Source organism: Leuciscus leuciscus, assembly GCF_965113295.1.
Source record: "Leuciscus leuciscus genome assembly, chromosome: 3".
Classification (NCBI taxonomy): domain Eukaryota; kingdom Metazoa; phylum Chordata; class Actinopteri; order Cypriniformes; family Leuciscidae; genus Leuciscus; species Leuciscus leuciscus.
Genome location: NC_138727.1, coordinates 11,471,655 through 11,490,660, shown reverse-complemented (window position 1 = coordinate 11,490,660; position 19,006 = coordinate 11,471,655). Strand labels below are relative to the sequence as shown.

The 19,006-nt window shown below is 36.6% G+C and overlaps 2 protein-coding genes across 5 annotated transcripts; both read right to left on the bottom strand.

Annotated features, from left to right (window-relative positions):
* Nucleotides 1-295: 295 nt before the first annotated feature.
* Nucleotides 296-9,413, bottom strand: clta (clathrin, light chain A). 4 transcript variants are annotated; one of them, XM_082165855.1, is made up of 7 exons: nt 9,123-9,413; nt 6,044-6,065; nt 4,747-4,864; nt 4,551-4,662; nt 3,596-3,649; nt 2,118-2,153; nt 296-995 (listed from the first exon to the last, which is right to left on the bottom strand). In XM_082165855.1, the coding sequence occupies exons 1-7, from the start codon at nt 9,305-9,307 to the stop codon at nt 824-826; spliced, it is 699 nt and encodes a 232-aa protein (XP_082021981.1). In that variant the 5' UTR covers nt 9,308-9,413; the 3' UTR covers nt 296-823. The 4 variants fall into 4 exon arrangements, with proteins under 4 accessions (XP_082021981.1, XP_082021980.1, XP_082021982.1 ...); XM_082165854.1 differs by having other exon boundaries at nt 6,044-6,069; nt 9,121-9,412; XM_082165856.1 differs by lacking the exon at nt 2,118-2,153 and having other exon boundaries at nt 6,044-6,069; nt 9,121-9,412.
* Nucleotides 9,414-9,977: 564 nt separating this feature from the next.
* nansa (N-acetylneuraminic acid synthase a) lies at nt 9,978-17,617 on the bottom strand. The gene is made up of 6 exons (XM_082165835.1): nt 17,374-17,617; nt 15,227-15,442; nt 14,805-14,904; nt 13,269-13,423; nt 12,768-13,034; nt 9,978-10,440 (listed from the first exon to the last, which is right to left on the bottom strand). The coding sequence occupies exons 1-6, from the start codon at nt 17,503-17,505 to the stop codon at nt 10,231-10,233; spliced, it is 1,080 nt and encodes a 359-aa protein (XP_082021961.1). The 5' UTR covers nt 17,506-17,617; the 3' UTR covers nt 9,978-10,230.
* Nucleotides 17,618-19,006: the final 1,389 nt, after the last annotated feature.

The window sequence follows — 19,006 nt, the reverse complement described above, 5'->3', positions numbered from 1 at the left end:
AACCTGACAAATGTCTTGAAAATAAAACATTTGAATAATGTTTAAAGTTGTGGTATAGTAACCATGGGTATAAGTGTAATTCAAGCCAAACCTGAGTTCTTTTTTTAATAATTCCATGACCCCATACTTAATTAGTCATTGAGATATTTATTTCATCCCTACAAAATATTTAGAATTGTTCATTAAATCCATTAAATTTTGTAAATTGAGCTAAATACACCAGAATTTTTCATTTGACAAACTTTTAGGTAAGTACATTGGTATTATTTGTTCCCCACCCAAATAACACAAACACTTATAACATTTGAAATGTGTTTAATCATACTGAAACAGAATGGACAACATGAGGTGACATTTACTGGGGCACAGCTCTGTTCATCAACAACTTTTGCCATAATCTTACAATGAAGTGTAGAGGACCAGTCTTTATGTACATAGTTACACACACAGGATAGATCCACCATCTGTATACAACATACACAAGACAATTAGTACTATATTCCCGAAACATCTTAGGAAGGCAATGCATAGATAGTGTCTCAATGCCACACACTGTGTCTACATGGAAAAAATTAACATGAAGTTTGGTCCTTAAAATAGACACCAAAAATAAAAACAATCTGAACATTGTTATATATATGTATATATTTATAGATGGAATATATATAGATATACCTATATCATATTATGTAATAATATAATATAGATAATTTATATATGGAAATTGAGCTCCAAGCCATTAGGATGGGACCACAAAGGAATCAATGTCGTGAAACCCAATGGCTGCTGGGACTTGTGGTTTTGAGGTCTCCAGGGGCGGAGCTTAGCGGACGAGAGGGGTCTGTTTCAGGGAGATGAGGACTGAGCGCATGCGGGAGACGTCCTTGGCCTGCTTGCTGGACTTGGGATTGAAATCACAAAGGCGCGCCACGCGCTCCCATTCTGTGCCAGGGCTGTTCTCGTCAAGCTCCGACACCATGGCTTCCTCAGCCGCCCTGCCGACGAGAAACCACAATCAGCTTCGGACAGAAACCGGAAAACACTCTCAGACACGTCCCGCTTAAAGCACACAACCGCTGACCTCCATAATGCCTCGAGAACTGTGATATCTTATTGGCTAAGAAATGTTTCCATCATTAATTGACTTTGTAGTTGACATAAATGCAAACTCAACATAGGTTTTGAAAACACGTTCACCAAAAGGTCAAATGGTTGAAATGTTTTGCAAGGTGCTTTTTTAGGAGGTCAGAGGCAAGTGTACCAAAGCAGCTCTGTGTCTAGGTGAAAAACAATGGTTATTTCCATCCAACAATACATTCATAAAGAGACATTCTTCAGGTGACCACATCCAAAACAGATGGTAGTTTGAGCATCATGCCCCCAACCCACCATTACCAGAACTAGTCTTGATCTTACAGGCAGGAAAAGGTTCCAGAACAGCCACAATCAAATTTTGCAGTGATTCAGTTGGTTAAAACAATTTGTTGTACTTTGAAAGTCCTTGTATTGTGGGACATTCCTCATCTCTTGGTGGTCAGAAGAATGTCAAGGAATCATGTACGCTAATAAACCTTCAACGCAGCGATTGACAGGCCAATTAGCTTATTTTAACCAGTAAATCTTTGTGCAAAGGCTGAACGTGCCATGCGTTGGCAGTGACCAAAAGCGGGGCCTTCTGCTGAGCATGGGGCAACTAAACCAAGTTTCTGGCAAGCCAAACGCTAAAGAGCTCTTAACAAAAATCTTCGGAGAGCTTTTTGAGACCATATTCGACTATTCCCGTTTCCTCCCGGCCCTTTACCAACCCTTTCCGCTGCCGTGGACTCAGTCCAGTAGAGTTGCATTAGCCTCTCCACTATCACACAGTATACACAGCAAAATGGGTATGAAAGCCAATGAGGTAAATCACGGTCACAATCAACTACATCAACGTACAGGACTAGTGCACCAACACATCACCACAAAAGGACATCTAGAATCTTAACTTTAGCAGAAACATGTTGATAATAAAGACAGCAATTCATTGGTGTATAACTTTGCAATAAGTGGTGTTTGTTCCCTGAGCATATTTGGTTTTCTTGTCTTTATTTTTCTTTTTCTTTTTTTTTTTACTTAACTGGTCTAGGCGGTAGCAAGGATGGTTAATGTGAGTGCTTAAAGGTGCATAGAGAAAAGAAAAACAAGGAGAAACAGATCACAAGTCAGATATATAGAAAACCAAAAGAAATGAGATTTATGCAGATGACCAAAGCAGGCATGCACTGTTCAAAACCCAAGTCATCATAGGAGTGCTTCTATGTGCGCTTAGCTTGCAGCCGTCATTGATGTACGCGCCGCTTGGCGATCTCAACTGGCGCTTCAGTTGAGAGACATTTACCAAGCAAAAGAAAAGCAGCTAATGTTTACAATAGCTCTGCAGAATAGGCAGAAGCAGTAAGAGGTCCATGATGAATATGAGGGCTGCAGAACTAAGAGGACAGTTACAGTTCTAGCCTGGGACAGCTTTGCTCAACCTAGACACACCGTACTCTACAATACTCCCATCTAACAGAAGCAACTAGGTGTCCAGCCGAAAACACCAGCCATGGGATAAAGGTGCACCAAGTCTTGGTTTAAACTAAAAAAAATGTCATCACTCAATATTTGACCGGTTTGAGACTGACCAGAATTGGTTAAAGTTAGCATGTAAATCAATTGAAAGCCTTGCCAATAGATTTCAATTTTCAATTTGGAGAAAATGTGGCCAAAATAAAATGAGCTATTTTTCTGTATATAGATAACATTATACTTAATACACACATGTCTATAAATTGCACTGAAAGAAATGACCTAGTGCACCTTTAAGAATAAAGGAAAAATATTAAAATCCAAAGACAATAAGATTTAGAAATCATTGCTTTATCCTGCCAAATTTGGCAACACATAAAAAAAAAAAAATCTATAAGCAAAATAAGTACATTTATATTTTTAGCAATTATACTACTGGCTGGTTTACTATGGGTTGGCTTTGATATGAGCCAGAGACGTAGTTGCTTAGAAAGTCACTATTGCTGTATTACAGATACACTACTACTGCACTAAATTGTGCTAGTATAAAATCAATAAATCTCAATTAATAATAAATGTTAGACAAAAAAATAACATTAAATAATCTCACAATTTATACAAATGTTTAGACATATCTTGAATGTAAACAAAGTGCAGACATTATGACAAATGCATGACACAAACATGAGAAAAAAATGGGTTTTCATACTTTTTATAAATGACCATGAAAAAATAACTAAATAAAATGTATAAAAAAAGACAAATAAGAAATGACTTGGTGGGTAAGACAGATATAAAATCTGCTATGTAACTTAAACATAATGGGGGGGGGGGGGGGGGAATGATGGACAACATGCATAATGTGCAGAATTATTTGTCCAATTAGTCTTTGACAAAAACTAAATCACCCTGGTTTTAAATATGAAGTTAACTAAGTATTTGGTTAGAAATGAGTAAGAGTAACAGGTTATGAAAAAAGATGAGATGCAGGAAAATGAGTTAATGAGAAATGCATGTGAAAAGAAAGGATGTTAGTTTAGCAACATACACATAACCAATCAGATCAGCGAAGGGTTGTTTGTAGAAATCCTCATCCAGCACCCTGGGAGTCCCAGAGGAGAGCAGCGAAGCAGGAGAGAACAGAGAGAGTGGTAAAAAGGAGAAAAATAACACTCATACAGAGTCAAAACACACTGCAGTGTTACCATACCAGTGTTAACACCAGGCCAAGTTCAAAAAAGTGGACAACACGGCACACAAGAGAGAAAGACAGAGACAAACAGGACAAATAAATAAGGAATTAAGAGAACGATTTCACATGGACAGATATACAGAAAGAGGTTTAAGACGACGTCATTTTTATTTGTACCAAAACATACTTGAAACTTTCACTGGGACTGAATGGGGAAGCACAAAACATATGCACTTGAAACTAAAGTCAAAAATTTTACTTTTGACTCCCAAGCGTTCTTTTTAATACAAAATTGGATTGAATCCTATTCAGCACGTCTAATTGTAAAGTTCATTCAGATGCTTCCCTGAAGCAGAAAGAGCTTTACAAGGAACTCCTTATTTTATTCTAATAGCTGAATACAACATCTGGTGCCAATCATAGATATAGCATCTTTTTCAGATTGGACCAGGCATGATCATGTGACCAAAACACAGAAGTGTCCATGGGCACAATCACATGATCATTCAAGGTCAGAATCTCAAATCTGCCTCTTCACTGTTCTCACATTATTAGCACCACAAAATAACAAAATGGTTACCATTACGCTGGTTTAAATATGAATAGTTCACTCAAAAATGATCAGGAATCCTTTATTCACTCTCATGTTATTCTAAATCTGTATGAGATATGAATACACTGTGCCCCAGCATACACCTTGCTGTCGAGTACGATGGAGGGGCCGTGCACTTTCTAGTGCTTTTGTAACCAGACAGCAAAAGACAGAAAGGGCTCACTTCTAGACTTCAGCTGCTCGAGCAGTGTCGTGTACCTGTTGTTCACTTTGGTCTTCTCCAGCTGCTCGTTCTGCCTGAGGTGCCACTCCTCCAGCTCCAGCTTTGCCTTCTCCTTCCACTCGACCTCCTGCGTACGCGAGTTAGCGTCTGAAAAACAGCAGAGGAATATCAGTCAGCCATAAATGAAATGTTTCAATATCTTAATAAGATCTACATCTTTGCTCAAGTTACCAAGCTCCTCCAGCCTATCGCGCTGCTCCTCTCTCCACTTCCTCAAGCTCTCCGGCTCGGCCTGCAACCGATCCACACTGGAGATGGCCGCATACACGTCTGAAGGACCATTGCTCTCCTACAAAACACACACGGCAAAGAACCATACAAATCACAGTACACCATTTAGTTGATACACTTCTTTAGTGCATCAGCTCCTTTAGTTTGGATCAGTGATTTGTCAATTATATTAAATCAATTATTATATATATTAGAATTGAAAATTTTTTTTTTTTTTTAAATATGAGTGACTGGTAAAACAGGCCTTCACTATCCAGCTCACAGGCTAATTTAACCCAGTAAAGCCTGACGTATTAAACAAGTCAGAATTAAACTGCAAGTGTGTTTATGTATTATATTTATATACAATATACATATAAAAATTTCAGAGGCCAAAATGGAGCAAAACTATGCAATTTGGTGATATTTAAATGGCCAAAAAGATAGATGACATTTTGATAGACTGTAATGTAAATCATATTTTTATAACAGTATAGCAGATGAATTACATAAAATGCATATGAAAATCAGATGTCACTATGTCTCCCAATATGTTAGTTTTATGATCAAAGCTTTGTAGTTTTAATCATATACATATCACAAACATAAATGGAGACATGTTACTTTTAAACATGATTTTTCTAAAAAAATAAAAATAAAAATAAATAAAAAATGTATGGATTATAAACCTAAGTTGGTTCAGTCCAGTAAATGTTAATCTTGAAATGTTACTAACAATATAAAAGTAACTGTACATTTACTTCATAAAAATCATTAAAGATTTCACAGCAAAAGACTGAAGATGGACATTTTAACAATCATACTAAAAGGCATTTCACTTCGTAAAAAAGTATGAACTATCAATCAGAGGGCAGAAGGCATGTAATAGATTGTCTACAACAGACATTTCAGATCATTTAGAAGCCTTAGAAATTCATGCATCAAATATGAAACTGGACTTTATAGTGGTTATACAAATATACACACATCAAGCTTTCAGCTATTTAGAAACAGTGCTTGAAAGGAATCAAAAGTTTAAAGCAAGTCTAGATTTAGATTTAGTCTTTTGTTCTGTTGTAATGCAGACTGCACGTCTTATTTCCTATCATCTGCACGTCCATCCACACATAACCCAACACAGTCTTTGCAGTGAAAATGCGGCTATATAAATTCATGCAAGAGACAACTCTAAATCAAATGTCATAATATTAACAGATTGTGAGTTTGATGGAATACAGGCAAGTCTTCATGGTCTTACCCCATGCAGATCTCCATTCACGGCTCCTGCCAAAATAAAAGAAAGAAAAAAACATAGATGTGTTAAAACAGTCTAGTCAATTTTTCATGCATTTCATACAGTTTGTCTGTATTAAAGGGATAGTTCACTTTGAAATACATTTTTGGTATGTTTTAGCTTACCTCAAGGGCATCCAAGATGTAGGTGTCTTTTTTTCCGCAGTAGTTTCAATTTTGATATTTTTAGGTCAAACCGTTCTTGTCTGTCAGTCATATAATGCAGGTCTATGGTCATTATCTCAAAACACAAGCACAGAGTCCAAATTAAAACAATTCCCCGTCGTCCAAATTAAACAATTCCCCATCGTAAGTACACATTGATGGCCTAAGACACGAAACGAGCGGTTTGTGTGAGAAAACGAACAGTATTTATATCGTTTTTACGTCTTATACACAGCCATGTCCGAGTGATCTGATCTGACGTGTGCGCAGACTGGCGCATAGATATATACACTAGATGTCGGCTTGTCTACGGCAGTTCATTGGAACGAATGTCTTTAAGGCGACATCTAGTGTGTATATGTCTATGCACCAGTCTGCGCACACGTCAGATCAGATCACTTGGACATGGCTGTGTATAAGACGTAAAAACGATATAAATACTGTTCGTTTTCTCACACAAACCGCTCGTTTCGTGTCTTAGGCCATCAATGTGTACTTACGATGGGGAATTGTTTCATTTGGACGACGGGGAATTGTTTTAATTTGGACTCTGTGCTTGCTCTTTGAGGTGGTGACCATAGACCTGCATTATATGACTGACAGACAAGAACGGTTTGACCTAAAAATATCAAAATTGAAACTACTGCGGAAAAAAAGACACCTACATCTTGGATGCCCTTGAGGTAAGCTAAAACATACCAAAAATGTATTTCAAAGTGAACTATCCCTTTAATTATCCTCAGTATTGTTGTTGAGTGAAATGCATTGCAAGGCTGTTTAGCCTTCCTGTAGCTCAAGCAGTAGAGCATGGCACTAACAATGCCACGGTCATGTGTTCAATTCCCAGGGAATGCATGAATTGGGGGGGTTGGGGATGTATAATTGAATGCAATGTAAGTTACTTAGGATATCACGGCCAAATAAAAGAGTATTAAAGGAACAGTATATAATTTGCAATAATGTGTTGTTCATAATAGCTTTACTTTAGTGCTTAATTCATGGACAGGATACAGTTTTCCTCCTGCCTAGGTCTCTGGTTTTGCTGACTTCTTTCCTGAGTCAGTGAAAAACATTATGCAACCTGTCTTCACTAGAAGTGATTTGATCACTTGAACATTTTCCTTAAGCAATACTTACGTTAACACACAAGCAGCAGTAATAAGAGATAAAATATTGAACACATGCAAGTCAATTTTTAACCCAAGACTGTTTTTATGAACAAAGTATGCAGGCCTGACTGATTTTCTGCACACTGCAATGCACTATGCTTCCAAGACTGTTGTTTTCAGTCATCCTAGACCTAAGTCAGATTGTGCCTTTGTGCCAGCGAAACTACATCCCCATCATCATTTATTCAAACCTTTCGGCCAGAGAAACATTCAAGCCAACGGCCAGTAAAAATGGAATACCAGACACTTCAGCTGACTGGTAATATTCTCCTTACTGTAATTAAACTACATTAAGACCAAAACGGCACATTTCATTTCAAAATGCATACTGTTTTTTTATACCATAGAACACGGTGTTTTCTAACCTAAGGCCTCCAAAATATACTAATTTCAGTCAGTCATTGTATGGATTCAATTTAATTAAAAAAGGTAGAATTATAGTTTAGGAAGCTCTAGAGATTAATTCAGCTTTAAGATCCGTGTGATGGAAATCTATGTCTTGGAGCCTAGCGAGCTGCCTACTTAAAAAGATCATTTTGAACTAAGTTTGAGGGTATAGACTAATAAAATGTAGCCTATACCTTGAATTCAACGCAAGTCGTACTGGATAAAGGCATCTACAAAACGCGTAAATGTAATTTTGGGCATCACATGTGCGTTTGAAACATTTTTGGGTATTTCAGTACAAATGCATTCGAATCATTCATTTATTTTATTTTTATTTATTTTTTGCTTCACTTCAGAGTTCAGAACAGTTTATTATTGGGCATTAGAGACAGTTTTGAATCTTCCAAACAAACCTTTTTGGTCATCATATGCGAGTTCGAATGAATTTCTGACCGTTATAGGCAATTCGCATCGAATATTTCTAACAGTACAGGTGTGTTCGACTCAAGCATTTATGAACATGGCAGAGGCGCATTTCTGGCCATTTATAGCCGCTTTCGAACATTTCTGGACATGAGCGTTGAAATCACTCGTTTTCGTGGATCACGATGCGTTCGAACATTCAAGCATTTTTATTTTTACTTCTAAACATTCAATAACGTTCGAAGGCGTCTTTGATGGCCTAAAATGCTGCCTAAATAGGCATCTCAATAGATTTCGAGACACCGCAGTGGTCCTGTCATATAACCATATCTCACTCCAGTATAAAGACTAAAAGAACTGAACGAACACACACACACACACACACACACACACAGCCTTCAGTCTAAAGGTCATTGTATAATATAAACCGCGTTAAAAGGACTGGAATTTCGCGGATTCAATCAGCACTACTAGAGTAACGTTAATCAATCTAGACAAAATGCGATACATATGTGTCTCATGAAGGACATTTTATATATATCTTAAAGCCAAATAAAATTACGATTAAACCGTTGCGAGGTCCACTAAAGGGAGTCTCATAAAGAGCTGAGGTACCAACAGACAACGCCATTTTCCAGCTTCTTTTAACTAACCAGTATGTAAACGGCTAACGTATTTGGATGCATCTTTGGCAGTGTTGTCCATATAAACAGCGAAGCACGTATTATTGACACACACACCGTTACTTCATATAACGTTACATAGAGCTCTGAATGAAGGCTAGCTGGCTAACGAGAGAGTAAAACAATCGGTTATAAGATTATAATGATTTTTTATTTTCTTCTTTCTTTTGTTTTAGTGGTCTATGTCGTGTAAAAGACCTGTCGAGTAAACACACCGTCCTGGTCTTGGCTCAGGGATGAAGGCACATCTCCGCTGTCCAGGATGCTGAAGCCCTCGTCATTCTCGATGCCCGCGATCTCACTCTCTTGCTGGGCCAGAAATGCTGCCGCCGGGTCCTCGTCTGCCCCCACACCGTTTCCTGCGCTTCCTTGGGGGGCACTGAGCATATCAAAATCGTCCATGGCTCGCTAAATGTGTTCAGAGTGAGAGCAACTGAAAAACACAAATCACTCTACTGTCTTCCTCGTCGACGACTCCAATGTCAGCGGGGGAGGTGCTTACGAGTGAACGGACCCGAAAGAAACGAAGCTCAGCCAATTAGAGTTGTGTATTTTTGATCGACATGTCTACTGCCCATACAAATGACGAGGAGTTCAGTCGACGACCAATGAAATGACTAAACCGTGGCTGTGCGAATCCCGTGACCAACAGCGTGCCCTGATAGGGCGTTGCAGCAAAATGGGATTGCATACGTATCAGTCTAATGAATATAAAAAGGCTTTATCATGGAAAAACTGACAGTGTAGTGTCCCTCAAAGATAGACTCAAGCTGGATCTTTAAGGTCAATTGATAAGACGTGATGTGTCATTTTGGGCTAAAATATATTGAAATATGGCATTATCCTGCTAAATTAATACCATATTCATGTACCATGGTATTTAAATAGTACACCAAGACAACTGTGGTACTACCATGGAATATATCCAAAAAAGAACCATGGTAGTAGTACCGTGGCCAATGTCCAATTAAATTGGTCAGACAATTGTTTATGCATATAAATAAAACCCTTCACCTTTTTGATTCCATAATTTGCAATTATTACCTTTAATTCATTTTCAAAATGAGACAGATTTCCATGTTTCCATTTTATTTTTTATTTATTCAACAGTATTTGGCAAATAATAACCCATATAAACAGGAAAAAATGGGTCTGATGATATATACAGCATTTGTTGTATTGTTGCATCTGTCTTTGTCTGCCTGACAGACAGACAAAACATAGAGCCTTTTTAACCAAGGTTCTTGTATAATGCATTTTATTTTTGGCTGAAACTTTAATTTCTTTCCAGTCTGATCAAGAATCACATGCAGAGACAGTTTTCCTCAAGCTTTGGCTTTTTTGCTATAGTTGTCGACTGCATCCTCAGTGATGCTCTCATCCTCCTCGAAATCTGTCGTCACTTTCTTCCCCACCAGCTGGAAGATGTCTTCTGGAGCTACACCCTTGGGTTCAGCTACTTTCACAGCCAGCATGTCAAGGGTTAGTTCCGTACCTTTCGGGATGGCGGTCTTTGCAACCACAGACTTCCCGAGCTAGAAATGAGTGAACGATGGAGAAGAAGAATTACAGGAATGTTCTGACAGAGCAGATTACTTGAAGACAATGTGGTTGTGCTGTTCAAAACATAACATAACATCCCACTGAAAAACATTTCAGAGGAAGCAAAGTTAAGAATGAAAGGAGGCATATGGGTAGCAAACAGACAAACAGATGTATTTGATGGTAAAACGGAAGAAAAGTTAAGACAGGAGGAAATGGGGCAAGACCAGGAATGCAACATTAGAAGGAAAGAGAATGGAGTTTGGAGTAGGAGTAGGGGGTAAAGAGGAATGTGAAAAATAACACAGAGACAGAGAGAGTGCTATAGCACACATTTCCTTAACAAGTCACATTATTTGAGGCATCATATCTGTAGCAAAGTGCTGTTAGTTATCAAGAAATAAAACTAAGAAAAAAACTTTAAAACAGTTTTCGTTAATTGAAATAAATCGGAGATAAAATATTTTAATGAAAAACTTAAATGAAAATTAGAAATTAAAATGAAATAAGTTAGAAATACTAAAAAGTTATACTAAAAGTACTAAAATTACTCAAACTAAAACTAAAAGGTACACTATGTAAATTTTCGGCTCTGCGGATGAATATGGTTCTTTCTCATCACTAAAAAAAGAGAGAGAGATTATCATACTGCTCATAAAACATTCTCTACCTGGCTTAAGAGATACAACCAGTTTAGATGGAAAGGATCTCAAGCTGACTAGCTGAAGGCGTTACAGTAGCTTTACCCATTAATAGACATGATACTTCCTTGAAAATAAAATCTAGAGCTACAACAACCCATAATGAAATGACCCTTCACAGTAGATAATGCTTTGCAATGAACTCTGTTAAAGAGCTATATATGGCAATTTATCGTTCAATAAAATACCTTACTGAGAAATAAAAACGCCATCTCCACTTCGCTTTTACAACATTTCAAATCCCTCAGTTCTCAACATCTCTGAAAAGCCAAGCCAATGTTGATTCTTGTTTTATTACGAGCTCTGTCGCGTTTTTTCTCTTTCCAGCAGACTCTCCTCTGTTCAGCGTTCGTTTAAAACGGGTGATTCTCCGGAGGTTTGAGATTTAGCTGCTCCATGTCAACCTTTTCACGCTCGTTGTGACAACTTACCTCTGAGACAACTACACCATACACCAGTCAAAGTAGCCAGAGCAACTTTTCTCTATTTACAGATATGACGAGACACACGGGCGAGTGACGCATGTACGCAACTTCTCGCGAAAACCATCCGTCACGTTTTCCGTCATCATTCTGAGATAACAACCGGCTGGATGTACATTATTCCGCTTATTACAAGGCCATAAGTAAATAATTAGACACAAAATATTGATCTGAGTTTAAATATTTTATTAGGTCTTTAAATGCAAAGCCTCCACGGAGAGAGCATTTGCCGGCGCGGCAAGTTCCAACTAGACGGACATTTGAGAGATAAGGTACAGGCATTTCGCACCAAAAATAATTATGGAGATAAGAGATATTGATTTCAGATTAAACGGTTTCTTTTAAATCGTACCTGTTTGTATCTTATATTCCAACAGTGTACAAAACAATAGTCGCAAAATGGCAGCAGCTGCGTTTGTATGAAACAAGAGAGAGCGAGTCCATGATACTGGATGGCATAATTAAATAACTGTAAACAAAATATTTATCTGACTGACTTTTAATATTTTATTAGCTCACCAAATGCAAAACTTCCACGAAGAAAAAACGTTCCTAGCAAGCGTTTAGCGCTGCTGACTTCAGTAAACCGGATGAGCCTGCGTTATCTGTTTTTTAGCGGTTGTTATCTGGGAATAACATACCGCTAGATGGCGCAATTGACCAATCAGAATCAAGTATTCCACAGAGCCGTGTAATAAACACTTATAACAGGTTTACCAGAGTGAATCAGAAGCAGAGTAAGACAAAAACTAATTTTGAAAGAATTATTGATGATGTATTGAATTTTGTTAAAAAAAAAAAAAGTAACATGGTGTACCTTGAAATAAAATTAAATGAAAGCTAAATAGAATATTTAATAAAAATGTCAAAATACAACTAAATTATAAATAAAAAAATGAAAATATAAAAATGAAAGACAATCCAAATTATTAATAAATACTATAATAGTGAATAATTAATACTAAATTGACACTAAAGTCACATAATTGTTAGGGTCAAAACTATTAAAATATATATATATAATAAAATAATACAATTCTGAGCAATAGTAATAGTTATGCTTGCCTCTTAACGCCACTAATTGACATTTAGACATCAAATGAAAAGGGAATGTATTCGAACTGGTTCTTATTGTACCTTATCATGGCATGGCACCTCACAGGGCAGCATGCGTTTCAGCCCAGTGCCCAAAGCTCTCTCCACAGTGCGGATGGATCGCACCAGCTCCGCCAGCTCTTCCGGCACCAGAGATGCCTCATGATCGCTGCCCTTCCAGGACTTGTCCAAGGTCACGTGCCGCTCCACGACCTTTGCTCCCAATGCAACTGCCCCCACTGTGATGCTGATCCCGCTTTCATGGCCTGAGTAACCAATGGGAATGTCAGGAAATTCTTTTTGATATTCCTGTAGGTTGGAGGAAAAAAGTACAAAAATAATACATAATTTATTTGATGGTTATGCAAGATTAATTTATCTAATGTTTAATTTAGCGAATGATATAATTATATAATGTAAGGTTTGAAACTTTCAGGTAGGTCATGAAATGCAGACCATAATGATTTTGATGTTGATACACATGCGCTGTACTTGGATTACATCAAATGGATTTCTGAGAGTACATAGAGCTGGTTTCTCTACCATGATAACCCGCAGGTTGACGTCCTCAGGTTCCAGTGGATATGCGCTTGTGCACTGCAGGATACAGAAGTTTTGGTTGTGTTCCTTCACGGTCTTGTAAACGCGCCGCATGGTCTCCATGGACTGCATCCCACTGGATACAACCATGGGACGTCCTGAACACACACAAGCATCAGAAGTTAAATTTGTTTCATAATAAGTATTGAGAAAATGTAATATACATGAATTAGCATATAAATCTCTTTACTGTAACTTTTGATCAATTTAATGCATCAGCTGAATAAAACTATAAATGTTTTTTTTGATCATATATGCAGTTTTTAAATATGTTTGGCAGGGTTGCTGTTTAAAGTAAAATCTAAGGGGTTCTAAGACCTTTTTAAAATAAATAAAAATGAATACTGTACATTAGGGGTGCAAATAGTTTTGATAACACTAATGCTGAGTGTGTTTTTGTGCTGGTACCACATCTGGTTTAGGCCTGTTGTGGACAGTTGACTCACAAAGACATTCATATTATTCATATTCTATGGGGTGGTCAGTTGACATCAGTGACAGAAATTTACTTTTTTATTAAGGGGCAATATTTACCACCTTAAATTGATTTCCAAGGGCATTTTACCTATATACGGGCATTTGTTAAATAAAAAGTGATGCATACATCTAATCAATTTATGTAAAATTCTAACATTCAAATTAGATTAAATTAGAATAATAACACATTATTGGGTGGTTTAAAATCAAATAAAAGCCGCAAAGAAAGCATAATAAAAGCATATAACGCTAATTCGTTTTAATGTGGTAAAGTATTTAGAAGTCGAAGTGTCATCTAAAATGTAAGACCTCTCATAAATAAAAATAAGACTTTTTATGAACTTAAATTAAGAATTTTTAAAGATCCACGGGAACCCTTGAGTGGTAGTAAAATAGCAGCAATTTTATAATTTTACAATATCTTATTGATTGTTTGTGATAATGTCAGTTTATAATGAAGATGTCTCTTGGTGTGCTAAGAACACAAGACAAACAAGAGTTTCATCAAGAGGTGACATTTTAGAGTTGATCTTTCAGCTTTTTCTGTAAAAGCAGTTAATAACGAATAATATACCAACCAATATCAGACGTGTCCTACTTCTGCACAATTTAAGTTACATTTAAAAATATGGATAAAGATGAGTCAAAAATGTAATCATTGAACAGCCTGTGCTTTAGTATCTGGTTATTTAATCTCGGTAGTTTTTTTCTTTTCTATTTTTCTTTCTCATGTTTTTTTTTTTAGATGTAAAATTCATTATAGGGTAAAGTTTTTGAAAGTATGTTTTTGTACTATATTATTTGGAATGTACTTTTTTTTTTTTAGGTGATCATTTTTATTGTATATGTTATTGCTGATGAATGTTTTAGTTATGTTATGTGTTTTAGTCTCTCCTGCCCAGGGTCTGCAGATGAAATGTAGCTCTGTGGCTAATTCTGGGGCAGTCATTGAATATCCATTGTCCCTGTTAAAATATAAAATAAAGAAAAAACGATGGAGACCTTTTTGCGCCGTTTTCTTGAGGTAGGGGAAGTTGTTGGTGTCTCCAGATCCAACTTTGAAAAAAGGCACATTGAGCTCATGCAGGAATTCTACAGCCATCTTAAAGACAGAAACACTACAATTAACTCTTTTTTTTTCGACATGTGATTGCATTCTTGGTAAGTACTAAGTAAATGCTGTGGTATACAAATATAGTTTAGTGCCATATATATATATATATATATATATATATATATATATATATATATATATATATATATATATCAAAGTACCATGGTACCGCTACCGTACGTAAGGGGATTTTCATTACATCACTATTTGATGAGTTTGGCAGGCTCGTGTCTTCTTTCCTAGCTAACAGTAAGCCTAAAGCCAAAAAACAAACATATGAAAATAATTTACGCATGCGTTCTGGGCTCACCTCGTCCATTCCTGACGCAGTGAAGAAGATGCCCAGTTCTCTGGCGTACCGCTGCAGCTCTCTGTACTGCTCATGACTGAACTCCAGATGGCGCTTGTGCTCTCCGTATGTTTTCCCCCAGGAATGTTTGGAGGTGTACGGCCGCTCCAGCGCTTTCTTGTTGAATTTATACTCCAGCTCACTCTTCTGAAACTTCGCACAGTCCGCTCCGCAGTCCTAGTAGAGGAGGAATAGTTACAAACTTTAAAATAATACCAGAAAAGTAAAACAACGAGACCTTAACTGTAAAGATGACAGAAAAAATGGTTTTATACAAAAGAAAAGTCAACCATTACCAGTACAATCTAAAAATAACAATTTCTGTTAATATGGTGTATTATTCAAACATTTTATTTTTTTATTCAATAATTCCATTACGAATGGAATTTACAGAATGTATACTCTAGACCAGCCATTCTCAAACTGTGGTCCGTGAGGGTACTGCAGGTGGTCCGTGGAAAGGCTAAATAAAATATAAAATAATATTTTTTTAACTTCATTTTACCAGGAAATTCCCATAAAAAAAGAAAAGTAAAAAGAATATGTAGGCCTATATTGATATAACATTTTAATTAAATTGTCAAGGTATTGTGTGATTACTAAAATAGCCTAGTGGTGTTCGGCCGTGACATTCAAGTTCAGTGCCGTTAGAACCACAACATTGGTTCGGTGGATAGCAACAGGTTCTCTGAAGAGAAAAGGGCAGAGGCAAATATGTTCTCATTATCACATCACACGCATAGCCTTTAATGGTGCGTTCACAACGGACGAAATTTCGCTTCAAACTTTTGTTTTTACGCGCGTCAATTTAGCTCTTGACGCGCGAATTGATACAAAGTGGTCAAGCGTATCACTAGACGCGGCAGGCGCGAATTTCACATAATCCCTTTTTGAATTTGACGCGCTATTCGCGTCCGGTGTGTGAACGCACAGTTAGGCATAGGCAGTTTATATGAAACGAAATGTTTATAAATGGAATGAATAAGGCCTGTTATTATTTAATTTCCAGTTTCTTGATCTCGCGTTTCTGAAATGTTTTGCAGATGTGCGGTTAAGTGGACAAACTTTTTGAGGACTTGTAAAACTCTGAAGATTAATAATAATAACCCCCTTAAATCGCCAAAGGTTTTGAAATGTTGACTATATTCCAGTGTTCTTATTACTGTATAGATTTCATACTACATTGCTATGGAAATAAGCCTGTTGTTCAAATGAACCTGATTATGCCCTGGGCGCTTGAGTAGCCTAAATAAATAAATTAAATATGTGGCAGCCGTTGTGTGCAGTAAACTTTCCTTTAACAGCCTGTGATGTGATGACCAGTTATAGTTTTAGTGCTAGTAAGCCTATTTAGAGGTGCAGATTAATTCAGGTAGGACTGTGTGTAGACATATTTTATTATGTGTATTATGAGGTGGTCCGCGAAAATTCTTGATTACAAATAGTGGTCCACACACTCAAAAAGTTTGAGAACCCCTGCTCTAGACCAGTGGTTCTCAACTCCAGTCCTCGTGACCCACTGCTCTGCACATTTTGTATGTCTCTCTTATCTGACACACTCAGTTCAGTTCATGGAGTCTCTCCTAATGAGGTGATGATTTGGTTCAGGTGTGTCAAATAAGGGAGACATACAAAATGTGCAGGGCAGTGGGTCCTGAGGACTGGAGTTGAGAAACACTGCTCTAGACTAGACTAGTATCTTTCGGAAAATAAATCAATATCAGAACTAATTTAAATGTTTATAGCACCTAATGTGTAAAATATAGTGTGATTATTATTAAACTGCTTTATATGTAGAGTTATGGCTTAAACTACTCTACGACAAACTTCCAAAGTGTGAGGAAGTGTTTTGAGATGATGCATTCTGAATGATTTGAGATGAAGCATTCTGAATGATCATATTTTCCCAAGTATTTTATGCCCAGTATCAGATTAAGCAGCCTGAACAACTGTCGTGCACTGACTGTGACACTGACGGCTGCGAATTACGTTTAAAAACTATTGCAAACACTAACTAAACAATTCCCGAAACAATTATATTAATTTCCAGGCTTACAGCCATTGATAAAAATGTACTACATCGATATTGATAATACAAATACACTTACCTTAACCATCTTGATCATTTTCTTGGCGATTTCAATGTCTCCCTGATGATTCTGTCCGATTTCTGCAATAATGAAACACGGGTTGTTTCCTCCGATCATGCGACCGGGGCATAACTCAAAATTAAGAGGCATTTTAAGTTCAGGTGCAAAAACACGGCAAAAAAAGCTACAGAAATGACAGTCGGGGAGTCGTTTCACTGCTTTGGTTACACGCGTCAAATGCCTCGATGAAAGAGAACGTAGAACTTCCGGGTTTATTTATTGACACGCCCACGTTTTTCGAAATAAAAGACCTGGGGCGGTCTGTATAAAGCCACTCAGTGTAACATTTTTGTCTTAAGTCTGTCAAAATTCTAAGAATGATATTATTTTACTCTTATTCCTAGACTTAAGAATAAGTGTGATTCATAAAGGTTCCTAAGTGTTAAGATTAGGTCTCAGCTCCTGAATTATTTAAGAGAGCTGAAGAGGTCTCCTAACCTAGTTTTCAACGAAAATATGATGTATTGGGGTTAATCAAACAATAAAAGGTTGATCGTTAAGGTATTCTTTTTGTAAGAAATTGTGTAGCTATGAAATGAAAGTAATAATTACATTGTTGTCGACTGGGAAAAAGCAGCAGTGCACCAGTGATGACTTGAGCTCGTCAGTCCACAGTAAGCAGGGTCTTATAGCACTATTGTGGCACTGACCACACCAAATACAGTAGTGGCTAAAAGTGATATGTGGAGTTATTTTTTAATGACCCTACAAGTTTGCTTAAACCATCAAAATATGAGGAAAATAGTGATTTGTTCCTCCCTCATATTTTAAAATATTTAAAATATACAGTACAGCCCAAAAGTTTGGACACATTACTATTTTTAATGTTTTTGAAAGAAGTTTCTTCTGCTCATCAAGCCTGCATTTATTTGATCAAAAATACAGAAAAAAAAAAGAAGTAGGCTAATATTGTGATATATTATTACAATTTAAAATAATTGGTTTTCAATTTATTATACTTTAAATTATCATTTATTTCTGTGATGCAAAGCTGAATTTTCAGGATCATTACTCTAGTCTTCAGTGTCACATGTGACATCCAGTTCATCACATGATCCTTTAGAAAACATTCTAATATTCTGATGTATTATGAGTGTTGGAAACAGTTCTGCTGCCTAATATATTTGATGAATAAAAGGTTAAAAAGAACTGCATTTATTCAAAATAAAAAAATATTTTCTAATAATATACTGTAAATCTTCTTTACTATCACTTTTTATCAATTTAACACATCATTGCTGAATAAAAGTATTTTATTTTGGATTTGGAAGCAGCAGAACTGTTTCCAACTTTGATAACGAATCATCATATTAGAATGATTTCTAAAGGATGTGATCATGTAATGATCCTGAAAATTCAGCTTTGCATCACAGAAATAAATGATAATTGAAAGTATAATACATTGAAAACCAATTATTTTCAATTGTAATAATATATAACAATATAAAAAAAAATCTGTATTTTTTATCAAATAAATGCAGGCGTGATGAGCAGAAGAAACTTCTTTCAAAAACATTAAAAGTACTGTATATATATAAAAATAAACTTAGTGAAGATATTTATCTGACAAAATTATTTCAAGTCAAGTTAC